This window comes from Spermophilus citellus (assembly GCF_964194105.1).
Source record: "Spermophilus citellus genome assembly, chromosome: 1".
Taxonomy (NCBI): domain Eukaryota; kingdom Metazoa; phylum Chordata; class Mammalia; order Rodentia; family Sciuridae; genus Spermophilus; species Spermophilus citellus.
Genome location: NC_138182.1, coordinates 222,238,229 through 222,254,685, shown reverse-complemented (window position 1 = coordinate 222,254,685; position 16,457 = coordinate 222,238,229). Strand labels below are relative to the sequence as shown.

Below are 16,457 nucleotides of genomic sequence, written 5' to 3'. Positions count from 1 at the left end.
AATGGCCTGAACCTTTGTTTTGGTAAATTCAATAGTAAAATGGTTTGGGGAAAGCTTAACTAAATGACTTTTCTATTTTAACCCCCTTTGTGGTACTGGGGATTGAACCCAGGGCCTTGGGCATGCTAAACACTGAGCTGTATCCCCAGCCCTTTCTAACTTTTTGAAACAGGTTCTTACTGAAATACCTAGTCTAGCCTTAAATTTGTAATCCTCCTGCCTCAGTCTTCTAAGTAACTGGGATTACAGGCATGTTCCACCAGGCCCAAGTCTATTTTCTTCTTGGTAAATGATTTTTTTCTGTTTTCTATCTCTTTGGAAACCAATTTTCACAAATTATATTTTCCTAGAAAATTGTTCGTTTCATCCAGGTTTTTAAATTTGTTTAGATATGGTTGACTGAAGTACAGTTTATTACTCTCCACTTCTAAGTCTTTAAGATAATTCCCTTAATTTGTTTATTTGAGCTTTTCCACTAGAGTCTTGATTGGATTATGTGAATTTTTTTTCTTTTTTAGTTTATTTTAATTTTTTAATATTTATTTTTTAGTTATAGGTGGACACAATATATTTATTTTATTTTTATGTGGTGCTGAGGATCGAACCTGGTGCCTCACGCATGGTATGCAAAAGCTCTACCTCTGAGCCACAACCCCAGCCCCACTTTATTTTGTTTTTAAGAATCAACTTTTGGATTTATTTATTTTTATGGCTTCTGACTTATTATTTTCTGCTTTTTATCTTTATTAATAGAGATTTTACTTTCTGTAGTTTCTTTTCTTCCTTTGGATTCTTAGCTTACTTATATTCATTTTTATATTTGATAATATATTTATAGTCATTATTTATATTTATCAACATAAGCATTTAAGACTGTTTTTTTCCCTCTCTCCATTTCTTTAGCTGTATCCTATCACTGTTACGTAGCTTTTCATCTTATTCATTTATAAATAATCTGTAGTTGTAACTTTTTCTCTTTTGTCTCAAAGGTATTTAGAAGGAAATTTTTTAGGCACCTCAGTGGTAGAATTTTTTCATTTTGTTAATTTCCAGCTTCATTGTCTTGTAACCAGATAATGTCTATATTCATACTTTATAGACTTTGTTGAAGATCAGTTTACTGTAAATCTGTGGATTTATTTCTGGGCTTGGTTCTGTTCCATTGATGTGTGTGTGTCTGTTTTTATGCTAATGCCGTACTATTTTGATTACTGTAGATTTTTTTGTAATGTAATTTAAAATTTTTTGTAATTTTTATAATGTAATTTTAGGAGTCTGCCTGTATTTTTGAGGATTTTTCATTCATATTCAAGTAATTTTAGTGTCATTTTAAATTAGGAGTCAGGTGCCTCCAATTTTATTCTTTTTGCTCAAGATTGCTTTGGCTATTTGAATCTTCCATGGTTCCACATGAATTTTAGGATTGATCTGGTCTTATGAAAAATGCGATTGGTATTTTGATAGGGATTTTATTGGCTGCTTTGAGTAGTATAGACAATTTAACAATATTAATTCTTCCAATCCCTGAACACAAGTTATCTTTCTATTCATTTGTGCCATCTTTAATATCATTCATTAATGCTTTGTAGGTTTTGGTCTACAGATATTTCACCTCCTTTGTTAAATTTATTCTTAAGTAATTTATTCTTGTTGATACTCTTGTAATCAGAATGTCTCTTTTAATTTCTTTTTTGGCCAGTGTGTTGTTGGTATATAGAAATGCAAGTGAGGACTGGGGTTGTGGCTCAGCGGAGCTGTCGAGTGCTCCTCTCATGCGTGTGAGACCCTGGGTTCGATCCTCAGCACCACATAAAAATAAATAAATGAAATAAAGGTATTGTGTCCAACTACAACTAAAATAATAATAATAAGTAAATAAATGCAACTGATTTTTATATGTTGATTTTTATATCCTATAACTTTATTAAATTTATTACTTCTAACAGCTTTTTTGGGGAGTCTTTTAGGGATTTGATGTGGGTACTGGGGATTGAACTCAGGGGCACTCGACCACTGAGCCACATCCCAGCTGTATTTTGTATTTTATTTAGAGACAGGGTCTCACTGAGTTGCTTAGTGCCTTGCTTTTGCTGGGGCTGGGTTTGAACTCACTGTCTTCCTGCTTCAGCCTCCTGAGCTGCTGGGATTACAGGCTTGTGCCACTGTTCCCAGCATCTTTTAACATTTTATATGTATAAGATAATTTAATCTGAAAACACAGACAATTTTATTTCTTCTTTTCCAATTTGGTGAATTTTTAATTTCCTCCCCCTCCCCTCCCCCTCCCCCTACCACTCTCCCTCCTGTCCTCCTCCCCCTCCTCCCTCCTCTCCCCCTTCCCCTTCCCCTCCTCCTCCTCCTCCTCTTCTTCTCCTTCTCCTTCTCCTTCTTCTTTTTTCCATAATAGATTTGATTAGGACTTCCAGTAGTATGTTGAGAACTGGTGAAAATGGGCATCCTTGTCTTGTTCTTATTCTTAGAGGAAATACTTTTAGCTTTTCACTATTGAGTATGATGTTAGTTATGTGCATATCATATATGGGCTTTATTATGTTTAGGAATTTTCCTTCTGTACACCTAACTTGTTGAGTTTTAATCATGAAAGTATTTTAAATTTTGTTAGATATTTTTTCTACACCTATTGGAACAATTATATGATTATTATCATTCATTCTATTAATGTGCCATGCCACATTTATTGAGTGGCATGTTTTAAACTGTCTTGCATCATAGGGATAAAGATGATTGTGATATATGATGGTTTGAAAGTGCTGTTGGATTCAGTCTGCCTATATTTTTTTGAGAATTTTTCATTCATATTCTTTAGGTTATCAGCCTGTAATATTCTTTTCTTGTAGTATCATTTTCTAGCTTTGATATTAGGGTAATGTTGGCCTCCTAAAATGAATTTGGAAGTATCCTTTCCTCTTTAATTTTCTGGTAAGGATTTGAGAAGAATTGATGTTAATTCTTCCAAAAACATCTGGTAGAATTCACTAGTTAAGTCATCTAGTACTGTGGATTTAAAAAGGAAAATTGATATTGAGTAAAACTACTAGCTTCTTTCACACAATTACATGCTGTTTATTTTGTGCCTTTTTGTTGTCTTTCAGAATTATTTTTAATATAATTATTTAAATATGTAATGCATGGGTTCAAAAACCAAATAAACAAATGGTTACACTATGAAAATCCTCTCTCCATCTACCTAATCCTCCTGCCCAATCTCGCTAACCATCGTTGTTAGCTTCTTGTTAACCACAGTTATTATTCTCTTCATGCACATCAGAGTAAAATATGAATTTATTCTTATTTCCCTCTCCTTTTAAAACAAGAGACCTACTTTATACACTTTGCTTCTCAAAGTGGGAGAAGGAGGAAAGGTAGAAGAGGAGCCATGCAGGGAGAGGAGGCTGAGATGGAGCAGGGATGCACAGGTGCCTTCTTAGGTGATGGCCGTGTGCTATTTCTTGCTTTTTATTTTGGCTACAGTGGCATTCATTTTATAATGATTTGTTAAAATCCACATTTATGTTTTATGTACCATGCATGTTTTTTCACAATAAAAAAGGTTTAATAAATGAAGTCTATGACTTGATTCAAATGAGTACAATTTAATATTCAGCAATTTTATTTCTCCCATTTCAGTTTAAATACAATAGAGGAATATTAAATGACGAAAAATAACACTGGAAAGCTATTCTTTTAACCTAAATGATCATATCTGTGTCTTTTTATAAGGTTTGTCACCATGGTGCCCATAAATTAGTAGATTCCATTTTAGCCAAAAAAATAAATAATCATAATACAGGTTTCAAAACTAATTTTCATTTTTTCTATTTTGAGTTCTTTGATGTAGTTTAAAATTCTTTTTGATTTGTTATATGATGCTGCTATGCAACAAAATCCAAAGTACTTTCTTTTGTTATTATATTTCCAAAATGATGTTACTATTCTTAAGGGCTGGAATGTGTCAATTTAAGACCAGATGCCTCAGGCGGTTATTTCTTATCATTAGTAGAAGAAATGCTTTAAAGATTTTTCCCTTAATTCTGACATGTTTATGAGAAAATAAATATGAGCTTAACAGCTTTGCATTTCCCTAGACTCTAATGCAATAGTGGTATTATCACTGGAAGAAATGAAAATGTGGAGTGTAAATAACATTTAGATTCTGAGCATATTCATATATCCATACAAATTTGCATATGTTGTTTTTTAACTCCTCAGAAGGTGATATAAACTTATTCTGTTATTGTTTTTTTAAAATATGCTTTTACTTGTAGGTGGACACAAAACCTTTATTTTATTATTTATATGTGGTGTTGAGGATCAAACTCAAGGCCCCTTATGTACTAGGCGAGTGCTTTACCACTGAGCCAGGACCCCAGCCACTGTTCTGTTATTCTAAAAAAAAAAAAAAAAAAAAAAAAAAAAAAACATTTATTTTTTAGGTGTAGATGGACACAACACAATGCCTTTATTTTTATGTGGTGCTGAGGTTCGAACCTGGGTCCTGCCTGTGCTAGACTAGTGCTCTACTGCTGAGCCACAATCCCAGCCCAGTGTTCTGTTATTCTTAATGACATCTCTTGGCATTCTCACATCTCATACAAACCCCCAAAAGGGATAGTGAATGGGTTGACTATGGTGACTATGAGTGTTGGGAATGTCAGTAACATTTATGCTCTTTTCCAGTTGTACTTTGCACTCTGACCAGGTTATAGCTGGAATTTGTATGTGGGGGGATGGATTCCTTGATTAGCAACACAGTCTCTTCAGTTCCTTTTCCCCAAATTAGACCCATTTTCATTACCATCAGTGTGAGTTGCCAAAGCCATTTAATTCACATAGAGAGGTGATATAATTTAGACAACATCAGTGTGAATTTTTTTGTCTTTAGTCTCTTTGATGTTGATGAAGGAATGAAATAGAAAAATATTAATTACACCATTGCTAATTAATTTTTTCATCTGTGTGCTTTTGATTCAGAGACAAATGGGAATATTTTTAGGCTTATGGGAATTGCTCATTTATGTTTCTTATTTTCATTTTAACAATATAGTTCTGTTTTATTTTAATACAGGTACAGTCTGACAATTTGGGCTGGAAAAAATGATAACTATTCCATTGAAGATTTACTTTATATTCGAGACCATTTTAATAAAAGTCAAGTTTTCTATGACATTTTGGAACCACAAAACCATGAATTTAAACAGGCCATTGGAATCAAATTTACTCTCTAAGAAGAACATCTTCTAAATTATTTTCTGTTTTGGTTTCGTAATCCTCTGCTTTGGTCTGAATTAATTGCCATATCATGATTATAGGCTTGTGCTCAGTTTTTCTAATCAAAAAGTGCTTATTATATGCTTACTCTGTTAGACATATGTCCTTGTAATGCTTCATTTATATAAAAGATTTGATAAGAAGAGACTTCAGTGGGCTTAGTATAATAATAATTTACCAAATGTTTTCCAAGCTAGATTGTAAATTCCTTCACAGTAAGGGTACATACATCTGTATCCTTTGCTCTGCCTGGCATGGTCCTGAGCAAGGCATTCAGAAAAATATGTTGCTTCTTTGATTTAGTACAATTTGATTTACCAGAGAATGCCCTAAGGTATAATTTGCCTTTTGTTAATCAATTATTTTTTTCTCCCAGAAAATCAATTAGTTTTCTATAGAGAAAAAAAGACTTTTGGTTTTGAATGCAGACAGATATTCTTTACAGCCCCATTTTTATCCTTTACTAGCCACAGACTTTGGGCAATTTTAATGACATCAACTCTCATTTTCCTCATCCATAAAGTGGGGAGTAAATTGAGCATTCTCTCAGAAAGTTGTGAGGATTAAGTGAGACTCACATTACACAGACATCTAACTCAATGCCTATCACACAGTTAATGCCCTACAGATAGTTTCTTTAAACAAAGACAACTTATGATTATGTACATTATAGATAGATGGTTCTAAAAGATACAACACAAAACACTGTAGACATATACTTAAATAGTTATAGTATTTCTACTTTAATATTCATCTCTAGTTGAGCACAGTGCTATTTGTCATATAATACCTAAAATTTCATTTTCTGTGGTTGTTTGCCAAAAGTGAAAGGTGCAATTTCATATTAAAATTTTTACAATTGTAATAAAATTTTTTAATTACAGTAAAAATTTTGTTTTCTACAATGACATACATTAATTACTTTTGTGCAAAGATTTGACTTAATAAATAAACTGCATTTTGATGAAATTTGAAATAAAATTTATTTGTCCAGAAGGAATTGCTACTTGATTATCTTACCCTTGATAATATTTTTAAATATTAATATTATAATTCCTTTATATTGAGAAATCTATAAGCAGAATGGCACTTAGATTAAGATGTAAAGGTGTTCTTAGGAACAAAAACACCCAAGGGAGTTATAAAATGTATTCTGTTAAAGTAAATTTTGAATGACTATCCATATGGGAAAAATAACCTTGAATCCCTACTTCACACCATACATGAGTAATTTGAGATCTTAGGCCTAAATGTGAAAGCTAAAACTATAAAGAGAATAAGAATATTTTTGTGACTTTGGAGTAGGCAAAAGATTTTTTTTTGCTTTTGTTTTTAATAACCAGAAAGCACTAACCAGAAAAGAAAAAAATGATAAATGAACTTTATCAAATTTTAAAACTTCTCATCAAAAAACCACCATTGACACATACCTGACAGGGCTTATATTTAAAATATATGAAAAATTCCTGTAAACTCATAAGAAAAAGCCAAAAAAACTAATTAGAAATGAGAAAAGACTTGAAAAGATGCTTCACAAAAGAATATAGTCAAATGGCCAAAAGAATATGAAAAGGTTCACAATTGCATTATTCATCCAGTAAAGGCAAATTTAAACCACAATGGAATACCAATATATACCTACAAGAAGGGCTATTTTTTTTTTTTGTACCAGAGATTGAACCAGTCACCTGTTTTATTTTTTTAATGAGAATCCCATGAATCCTCCCAGCTCAGTAGGAACTCCGAGGAAGGAAGGAAACAGGCATCAAATCTCTCTGTCTGATGTGCTGAGGTTCCTACCCTAAGGAGCTTATGTTCTAATAGGGAGAGAGAGAGAGAGAGAGAGAGAGAGAGAGAGAGAGAGAAAGATATGAATGATGAGTTGCATACTTGCTAAAACTCCTCAGATAGATCTGGGTGTGGTGAGAGCCTGAAGGAGACAGCAGGGAGGGCACACTTGGGCTGTGTGTTGAAAGATGAATTGGGTTCACTCATAGGAAGGGCCTTGCAGTCGGAGGGGGCACACCAGCCAGTGGGGAAGATACTGATCTGACATAGACATTTTTAAAAATTACCTGTGGGATACTAGACTCTGAGGCAGGGCCTGCATTCCTTTTCTGTACTAAACTTTGTATCTTTTGTCTTAGGCAGTGGGAGGCATTGCACCTTTTTTAAAATATTTATTTTTTAGTTGTAGTTGGACACAATACCTTTATTTATTTTTATGTGGTGCTGAGGATTGAACCCAGGGCCTCACACATGCTAGGTGAACGTTCTGCTGAGCCACAACCCCATCCCCCCGTTCCCCCCAAGCCTGGCCCTGCACCTTTTAAGTAGAGAAAGGTTATAATCAATTTTGAGTGTTAGAAAAGTAATCAGAGTGACAGAGGAGGAGAGAGACAAATTAAGAGACTCAGGATTCTCAAAGTGAGAGAAGATGAAGGACAGAATTATGATGGAAGCAGAGGGGGAGGGAGAAGCTCAACAGATAGAGGAAAGGCTAAAAAGGAAGAATTCTAAAAAGTTTAAAACTGGTCAAATGAGTATGGGGGAGAGGGAGGGGTCTAGCGTTTATAGGTTGGATGTCAGAAGATCAGGTGATACCACTGACCCAAATAGAAAAGAGGCCAGGGTGTGGCTTTATTTCTCAGTAGCTCACTGATTTTTCTACTTCATACCAACTTTGGGGAGAGGGGGAATGAAAACTCCATTTGCCTGATTCTGAACTTATCTTCCATTTTAAGAAAGATTTTTCTAAAAAAATTAATCCCATCAGTTTTTTAAATACCATCTTCCCTGCTCTCCCCACTGTGTATATACTTCTCCCCACCTAAGTAATTTTTACTTTACTACATATTTAAATTATTTCATAATTATTGCAGTTTGGACATGAGGTATCCCCCAAAGCTCATGGATGAGTAGATGCAGGGACATTCAGAGGTGACATTATTAGATTAATTTAGTGATTGATCCATTTGATGAATTAATTATTTGAATGGATTAATAGGTGATACTGTAGGCTGATAGGGCATGGCTGAGGAAGTAGGTCATGGGGGCATGGACTTGGGGACTATATTATGTCTGGCTTCTTGTACTTTAAAGCTGTCTCTGCTTCCTGGCTGTCATAAACTGGGCAGTTTTCCTGCACCGTGCCCTTTCATCTTAATGTTCTGCCTCATCTTGGGCCCAGAGCAATGGAATCATCTGACCATGGACTGAACCTCTAAACCATGAACCAAAATAAGTTTTTCATCTTCTAAGTTGTTCTTGTCAGGTCTTTTGGTCATAGCACTGAAAAGTTGATTGACACAGTTATCTTAATAAATCTACCCACATGGTCCCATGATTGGAGGGAAAGAAAGCAGGCAGGCTATAAGGGCTCCCAGCCTCCTGTCCTCTTAAGGAGGTTGCTTATGTTCCTGTCTTGCTACAAGTACCAGTCGGACTCACCTGGTGACTGAACTGTCCTGGATCCGTCTGACTGGTGCTGCAAAAGCTTCAATAAGGCTAGTCATTGTCCCTTTCTTCTTAATCCCTTCTGTGGAATGAAAGAATAACAGTTTTGGAAATTTAATTGAAATTTTGTTTGTGAAAGTCTGTTGCTACTTTTGTCAATTCAAGGGCCAATTAAAACAACAACAAATGCTTTCAATGTGTAGGTGTAGCTCAGTGGTAGACTTGCCTAGCATGCATGACGCCCATACAGTCCCCATACAGTAAAAAATAAAAAAGAAACAGCAAACCAACCAACCTCTGTGTTAGAGTAGAGGATTTGTGCTCTTCACAGAACCTGTTGAGCTCTGCTTCCAAGCTGGGGCTCCTTCAAGGATTCTTCCATGACTTCCCCAGACAGAGGTGGACTTCTTCTGCTGTTGACAGTTTTGTGCAGGGACTGATAGTTGAAAAAGTTTGTGGTGGTGTGCCCCAACCCTGCGGGTTCTGAGGACTTGAGGATGGTGTCTTAATGGGTTGTGATAGTTCATGTTTACCACAGGACATGATAACATAAGGGTGCCCCTGTGTGTGCCTCAGACTCCATCCACATTCCTTCTATCTCTGATTTTGTAGTTCTGAGAATCACTCCAACTCACACTATGACCCCTTTTTGAAAGGAATCCAGAGTGAGTAGTGGAAGAAGTATCATTATGTCCTTTGGTGGAAGTGTTTTTCCCTTGGATACCAAAGGAAATTTCTTTTCAAATTGACAGGAAGCCCCTTTGAATGGAAATATTTTGCCTGGCAATCAAAATTTGTGCCACTATAATCAACACTTAATAAACACAAAAATATGGCTAAAAAGTCTTGTGGTGATTGAAATCCCCAAATCTAATTTTGACAATTAGTTTTCAACTTGTCCCAACTTTACATAATGCTATTAATAAGAAAAGGCTATCTCAAAGAACCTTCTGGTTGAAAGGACTTTATAGAATCTCTTTTGTCAAATGTCTGATCAACATCCTCTCTGCTTATTTCCAGAAATGGCAGTCCACATCTTTCTAGAACAGGCTTTTCCATAGAAGGAGAGTTTTTAGTAGCTATAAGGGAACTGAAATGTTTCTGTAACTTCATTTTCTGGTCCTAGTTTGTTTTTATCTGGAGGATTCTGGACTAAGTCAATCATCAGTCCTTAGAGTATTGTAGGCCAACTCACTCATTTCAACTGAGTCCTTTTATCTATAGGCTAAACAACACTAATTATTCAACCTATTTAAAACATTTTCAGGGTAGATGATGGTGCACACCTATGATCCTAGCAACGTTAGAGGCTGAGACAGGAGGATCAGAAGCTCAAGGTCAGCCTCAGCAATTTAAGGTGTCCCTAAATAACTTAGTGATTCATTCTCTCTCTCTCTCTCTCTCTCTCTCTCTATATATATATATATATATATATATATATATATATATATATATATATATATATATATGGCTGGGGAGGTGGCTCTGTAGTAACCTCAGTTGTAAAGTGCCCTGGATTAAATCTCTAGTACTAAACAAAAAACAAAAACAAAACAAAACAAAAAAGTGCCTTTACCATTTTTTCATTTTCTTATGTATATACTTTGGTTTAAGATTTGGTATCTAGAATTAAAACCACTGTTTCAGATATGACCTATGAGTGCAGAATCAGTAGAAGGCACTGATTAATCTTTTAATAACATAGTCTTATCCCTGTTGGCAATCCCAACACACTTGAATTATATTAAGCTAGGAGTTAAATAAGTGTCATATTTTTCCCTCATTAATTGTCGATCATCTTAATCTTATGCAACTAATTTTCAAAATCTAAACATATGAGATCCATGACTGTTAAGCTTTTAGGCTATTGGTTTTGTTCCAGTGTTCTAGCCAATTAAGGTTCTTTAAAATTTTTTTTTGTTAATGTTGTTAATTGCAACATTAACTATTCTTTCCAGTTTGTTTGTTTGTTTGTTTGTTTCCTACCTTTTAAGAATTGAAGACATTCTGTATCCGAGGCACATGTTTGTAATCCTAGCAACTCGGGAGGCTGAGGCAGGAGATCATAAGCTAGCCTTGGCAATTTAGTGAGACCCTGTCTCAAAACTTGAAAAAAAAAAAAAGATTGAGAATATAGCTGAGTTGTAGAACACCTTTGGGTTCTATTTCTAGTACTGCAAAAAACAACAAAACAAACAAACAAACTGTAGAAATGGGCTGGGGTTGTAGCTCCAGTGAGTGCTTGCTCAGCACATGTGAGGCACTGGGTTCAATCCTTAGCACCATATAGAAATAAATAAATAAAGGTATTGTATCCATCTACAACTAAAAAAAAAAAAAAAAGAAAGAAAGATACTATAGACATTCAAAGAAGGTATACAATATAAGGAGTTCTGGCACCAAAGAAGGCTATATAAACTCAAATGTTAATCTATTAAGAATTATGACTTCTCATTGGGCTAGACCCTTCTTGTTTTAATAATGTAGGTTTTGAGTTGGGCACAGTGATGTGCCTATAGTTCCAGCTATTTGGGAGGCTGAGGTAGGAGTATTGCTTGAGCCCAGGAGTTTGAAGTCAGCCTGGGTAACACACAGCAAGACCCATTAAAAAAAATAAGTTTTATTATTATTCAGGTAAGAGTATCAACAAGACCCTAGGATGTCAAAGCATCAGGAAATTAAAAAATTTTAAAAACCTGAGGAATATACTTCTCATCACCCTCACTAGTTCATTCTCTCTCTCTCAAGTAAGCCATATAGGAATCAAATTGGATGCACATTGTCAACACTTGTCTCAGTAACTGAGACTGCCCGATATCCTCTACTGAACAATTCTTACCATTAGTGTCAGCTACATTCTTGGAAGTACCAGTCCCAAGAGACTGAAAATGGTACCTGTAAAACTAGTTAATGAAGTACCATCAGAATTTCACATGAAATCATACTTACATAAAGTTAAAAATATAATTTAAAATAGATCTTACACACACACATACACACACACACACACACGTACACACTGCAAATATCTGCACATTGGTACCCACAGTATATATTCCACTTAATGGAGTGAAAAGTCCCATGGGATCACTTTACAACTGGACTCCAAAAATCTCAGCACCTACAATGTTCTGAAGATGGCTAGCAGGTGAAAAATTCTTCCAAATATGGCCCCAAATTTTTAATCCCATAAAAAATTTGTCATGTTGCAATGAGAATATTAGGTTTTTCTTGATTTTGTATTTCTTCAAAGTAACATATGTGGCTGTTTCCATTGAAATTTGTAGAAATATTTATTATTAGTATTTAAGAAATAAATAAAAATCAGCAATAATCAAAATGATATTTTAAATTTTTATTGATACCATTTTGTTTATGAACTAATCTATTTACATATTCATTTAAACTGTATCCTTACAACTTGAACACAAGCATTTTTCTTGACATTAACTCACAAAAAAACATTTACCTACTTAAGAACCTCTGGTGCAATTTTAAGTTCTGAATAAAAAAATATTTCTAATGTGATGAATATTAATTTTTTCAAAACATCAAATGAAAAACCTCCCATTACTTTTTAAAATAAAAGCCACGAGACATAAATAATCACTATATACATTACAACTTGCTTTTGTCAAATTACCAAGAAGAGCATCATGCTTATTGTTAAGATCTCCCCCATTACAGAATGCAAAGAAATAATATTGTATATGACAATATTCTGGTTAGTACACTCAGGTTTTGTATAGTTTGGTTTATTCTGTTTTAGAATTGCTAGAAAGAAGTAAGTAATCTTTGTATAAACACCATACTTTAAAGTTATGTAGATAATGTAATCATTTTTAAATATTTTATAATAATAACATTTATCTTTTTAGAAGTTATGCACAGGTCCTAAAATACTACGTGATTAGAATGTCACACTGAGGTTATCTTTATGTATCTTTATTATATGCATGTCTAATAACTGCATATTGAAATTAAAAGATATTGCTTAATATTGACCAAATATTTAACACATTTTGTCATTAAGTTTCTACTGGCTTTCTTAATTTTAAGTTTACCTAAACTAATCTAATAATTGGCCTTTCTTTTTTAAAATGAAGCAAGCATTATTTTCTGTTTGCGATAAATGTCAACCTTTTTTTTTTTCTTGTTGGTTGTTTTTTTTTTCTTTTTGGAAGACAAGTATATTTTGATGTAATTTAGGAAGAATGCTTTTTGAATTCTGTATTATCTTGTTATTGGAAACCTGTAGACGCTACTTCCAAAAATAACAGGAATTAAAAGATGTGGTACAAGAATAATACCATAAGACAGCAATTTTATATAAGGTTGTTTAAAAACAACCAAAGCAAAATAAAAAGCACACAAAAAACTTGGCATAGGTTATTAGTAGCTTGTAAAATTCCTGACCCTGCCAGATTGATACTGATTTAGCTGACACCAGGAATACGGGTGGCCTATTTTAACTATAGTGTTTTGACCTTTTAAATTTTTAAATTAACTCTTAACCTACCTATAGTCAACATTTTTTTTTTCAGAATTTGATCTTTCTTTCTTTGTAGCTTGAGTTGATTGAAGTTAGAACATTTTAGAGCTGTCATTTTCTTTTATGCTTTTTGCATTGTGGAAAATCACCACCTTATTTGTTGACATGAAATGGTAAATAATTATGACTTGAAAACATTGTTTCCTAATAAAAACATTTCTGAATTTTTTTTTAAATCTTCAAAATATTGTGACCTTTCTTTGCTCATTTTTGTTTAAATGGAAAACCTGGACCACATGAAGGCTGATAAATATTGGAAGCTTTGAGAAAAATAGCTTTCATTTTGTTTGAGAGAATTCCCTTAGCAGAAGCTGTACAATATGCATATGTTCACAGTGCTTAATTCAAAACATAATATTTTAGTCTATCTAACCACAATGGGCTAACCAATTACAAGACATAAAAGGATGGACATTTAAGCTTTCTTTTCTAGGTGTGTATTTCTCTGACACAGACATCTGAAGACAATGTGTTTTGTAGCCTTCTCTTAAAAATTTACCAATTGCTTAATTTGTTCTGTTTGCAAAGACTGTCTCCTTAACAACATTTTTTTACTTTTTAATTCTTTAGGGAAAATAGGAACTGTTGGCATAAGCACTTTTTGACCACAAGAAAGAAGGCTGCAAATCCTATTGTTGACATTGATATCTGAGATGGGAGGGTGAGGATTTACATTTAAGGGTGGCAGAAACCCAGGCCTGGTCTGCATAATATTGTGATCTAAAGGGAAAGCTCCAGAACCCCGCCTTTCTAAAACTGCATGATTTCTCCTGCTCAGGGGCCCTGGGGGTATGGTCTCTGACAATTCTTTGGAGCCTGACAACAGTGAAGGAGATGGCGAGAGGATCTTCTTTTTTCCTGTAAATGCTTTGCCATCTTCTAAAGTTGGTGGAATAAGGCCTTCGGAGAGCTGGGAATCAGAGCTGTAATGATTCGCCCCTGAGTTTCTTTTTTGAACTATGCTTCTCAAGGTGGAGGTAAATATCGTCTGGTTAGGGTCTGGGTCCTGGTCAACAGGAATTTCAGCGCATGGCTGATTTCCATCTGGAAACAGAGATTGATAATTTATTTCATCATATGACATCTTCCTCGAACCAGCCTGATCAAAGGTTCTGAGCAAATGCGCAGTATCTTTTACATCAATGCTTTGGTGCCTTGTGATGAATCGCTTAGAAAGTGCCAGCCCATTGGTTTTGGAGGAGAATTCTTCCTCTGGTGTAATATCCAGGAGCTCCTCTTGCAAGGAGGCCACTCTGTTCTGGTGCTTTAATAACGGGGTACTTTTGATCCAGGCTGGACCCTGGGATAGCTTGGGCCCATTAGGGGACACTGCCGGCTTCCTCACAGGGGAGCCTGGTTCCCAGGTATCATCACTGCTTCCACAGGCCTCCCGGTCTTTAAAGCCAAAAAGCGTCAGTTCAGTTTCAGAAAAATGTGAAAGTTGTGACGAGGCTGTTTTGATGTCTATCTCAGAAGGAGTGGTGCAGGTGGCTGGGGAATGACACCCATCGATGTCTGCAGGAGGCATGTTTAGGTACTGTTTGGTAGTGTGCCTCCCAGAGGGTGATTTTGCAGTGGTTATAATGATGACCTCTTTCCCCTTTGCCTTGCAAGCACTAAGGAGAACTTTCAGGGTCTCCCTGTCTTCTGCATTTATTGCATAAACAAGAGCTGAGTAACCAGAATGGTCTTGCAAGCTGAGGTCAGCTCCGCTCTTTAGGAGCAAAGAAACAACTTCTGGACCAGCTTTTTCTAAGCAAGCGTGCATCAAGGCAGTTTTCCCAGATTTGTCCTGTATATTGGGATCAGCACTGTTTTCTAACAGGTACTTCACCATTTTGGCTTTACTGACACTCTGGTGATCCACATGTTTGGTCTTACAAGCAATCATTAAAGGCGTTTCCCCGCGGTCATTGCTCTCATTGATGTAGGCACCACCTTCTAGCAAAAGTCTTGTGAGGCGAAGTCGGCTCTGATGGACTGCTTTGATCAAGGAATTTCCATCACTTGAAATTTCTGTACCTTCATCCATCTTCAAAAGTCAGAAATCAATAGCCGGTTATCAAAGAAGATGAAGACCAAAAGATTAGCGGGAATCAACGTCCCAATTTACATTCATTTTGTCACTCACAATTTCTGAAATAGGTAGAAAGGGGACATACATTGGATTATGCTATTAACAAATGCAGAGAAAAATCATGAATTGCAAAGTAAATTTTAGAAAAGAAATGACCTTTAGGGAATTACAAACTAAAATGTATTTTTGAAATCATCCTTGAATATTTATGATGGAATGCCAACATGTTATTCCCTGAAGCTCATTTTTAAATAATAATCCACTTATTTTTTTACCTGTTAAAACATATTTTAAAAATTATTTTTAGTTGTAAATGGACACAATAGCTTTATTTCTGTGGTGCTGAGGATCGAACCCAGAGTCTCACACATGCTAGGCAAGCGCTCTACCACTAAGCTACATCCCAGGCCTGTGGAAGAAATAAAAAAAATATATATATAATTTTTTTTGTACTGAGGATTAATATCAGGGGCACTCAACCACTGAGCCACATACATCCCAGCCCTATTTTTATTTTATTTTTTATTTATTTTTAAAAATATTTATTCTGAAGTTTTAGGTGGACACAATATCTTTATTTTACATTTATGTGGTGCTGAGAATCGAACCCAGTGCCTCATGCATGCTAGGCAAGCACTCTACCACTGAGCCACAACCCCAGTCCTTATTCTGTGTTTTATTTAGAGACAGGATCTCACTGAGTTGCTTAGCGCCTCACTGTTGCTAAGGCTGGCTTTGAACTCGCAATCCTTCTGCCTTTGCCTCATGAGGGACTAGAATTACAAGCATGTGTCACAGCGCCTGGCAGTGAAAAATATTTTTAAATGAATAATAGTAAAAAGTAAATTTAAGTAAAAATGCCAACGTTCTGTATAATTGCAATTGAATCAACTAAAATATAGCATGTTTGTAGTAGCTTAATGTAAAAGCTCTAATATTAAATTACTTAAACATGCTCTTAAATAATGCAAGTGATACTAGATTTTCAATTTGAAAGGCATTTTTATGTTTTGTTAGGTGATGAAAAATTATTTGGTCTACAAAACTTTAAGAGAGCTGACATGATGTCTGAAATTCACACTA

At 34.9% G+C, this 16,457-nt stretch overlaps 2 protein-coding genes across 3 annotated transcripts in view; one reads left to right on the top strand and one right to left on the bottom strand.

The window, feature by feature from the left end:
• Positions 1–6,945, top strand: part of FAM151B (family with sequence similarity 151 member B) — a 33,538-nt gene extending 26,593 nt beyond the window's left edge. Inside the window, exons 6-7 of one of the 2 annotated variants that reach the window (XM_081304417.1) lie at positions 1,700–1,834; positions 5,087–5,199. In XM_081304417.1, the coding sequence (XP_081160543.1) occupies positions 1,700–1,823 (124 nt within the window). In that variant the 3' untranslated portion in view covers positions 1,824–1,834; positions 5,087–5,199. Of the gene's footprint in view, positions 1–1,699; positions 1,835–5,086 lie in introns of both variants that reach the window. The other variant, XM_081304416.1, reaches the window with a different exon arrangement.
• A 6,839-nt stretch (positions 6,946–13,784) lies between these two features.
• Positions 13,785–15,329, bottom strand: ANKRD34B (ankyrin repeat domain 34B; the record flags this gene model as incomplete). The annotated part of the gene is made up of 1 exon (XM_081300914.1): positions 13,785–15,329. One exon carries the CDS (start codon positions 15,327–15,329, stop codon positions 13,785–13,787), a length of 1,545 nt encoding a protein of 514 aa, XP_081157040.1.
• Between the last annotated feature and the right edge of the window lie 1,128 nt (positions 15,330–16,457).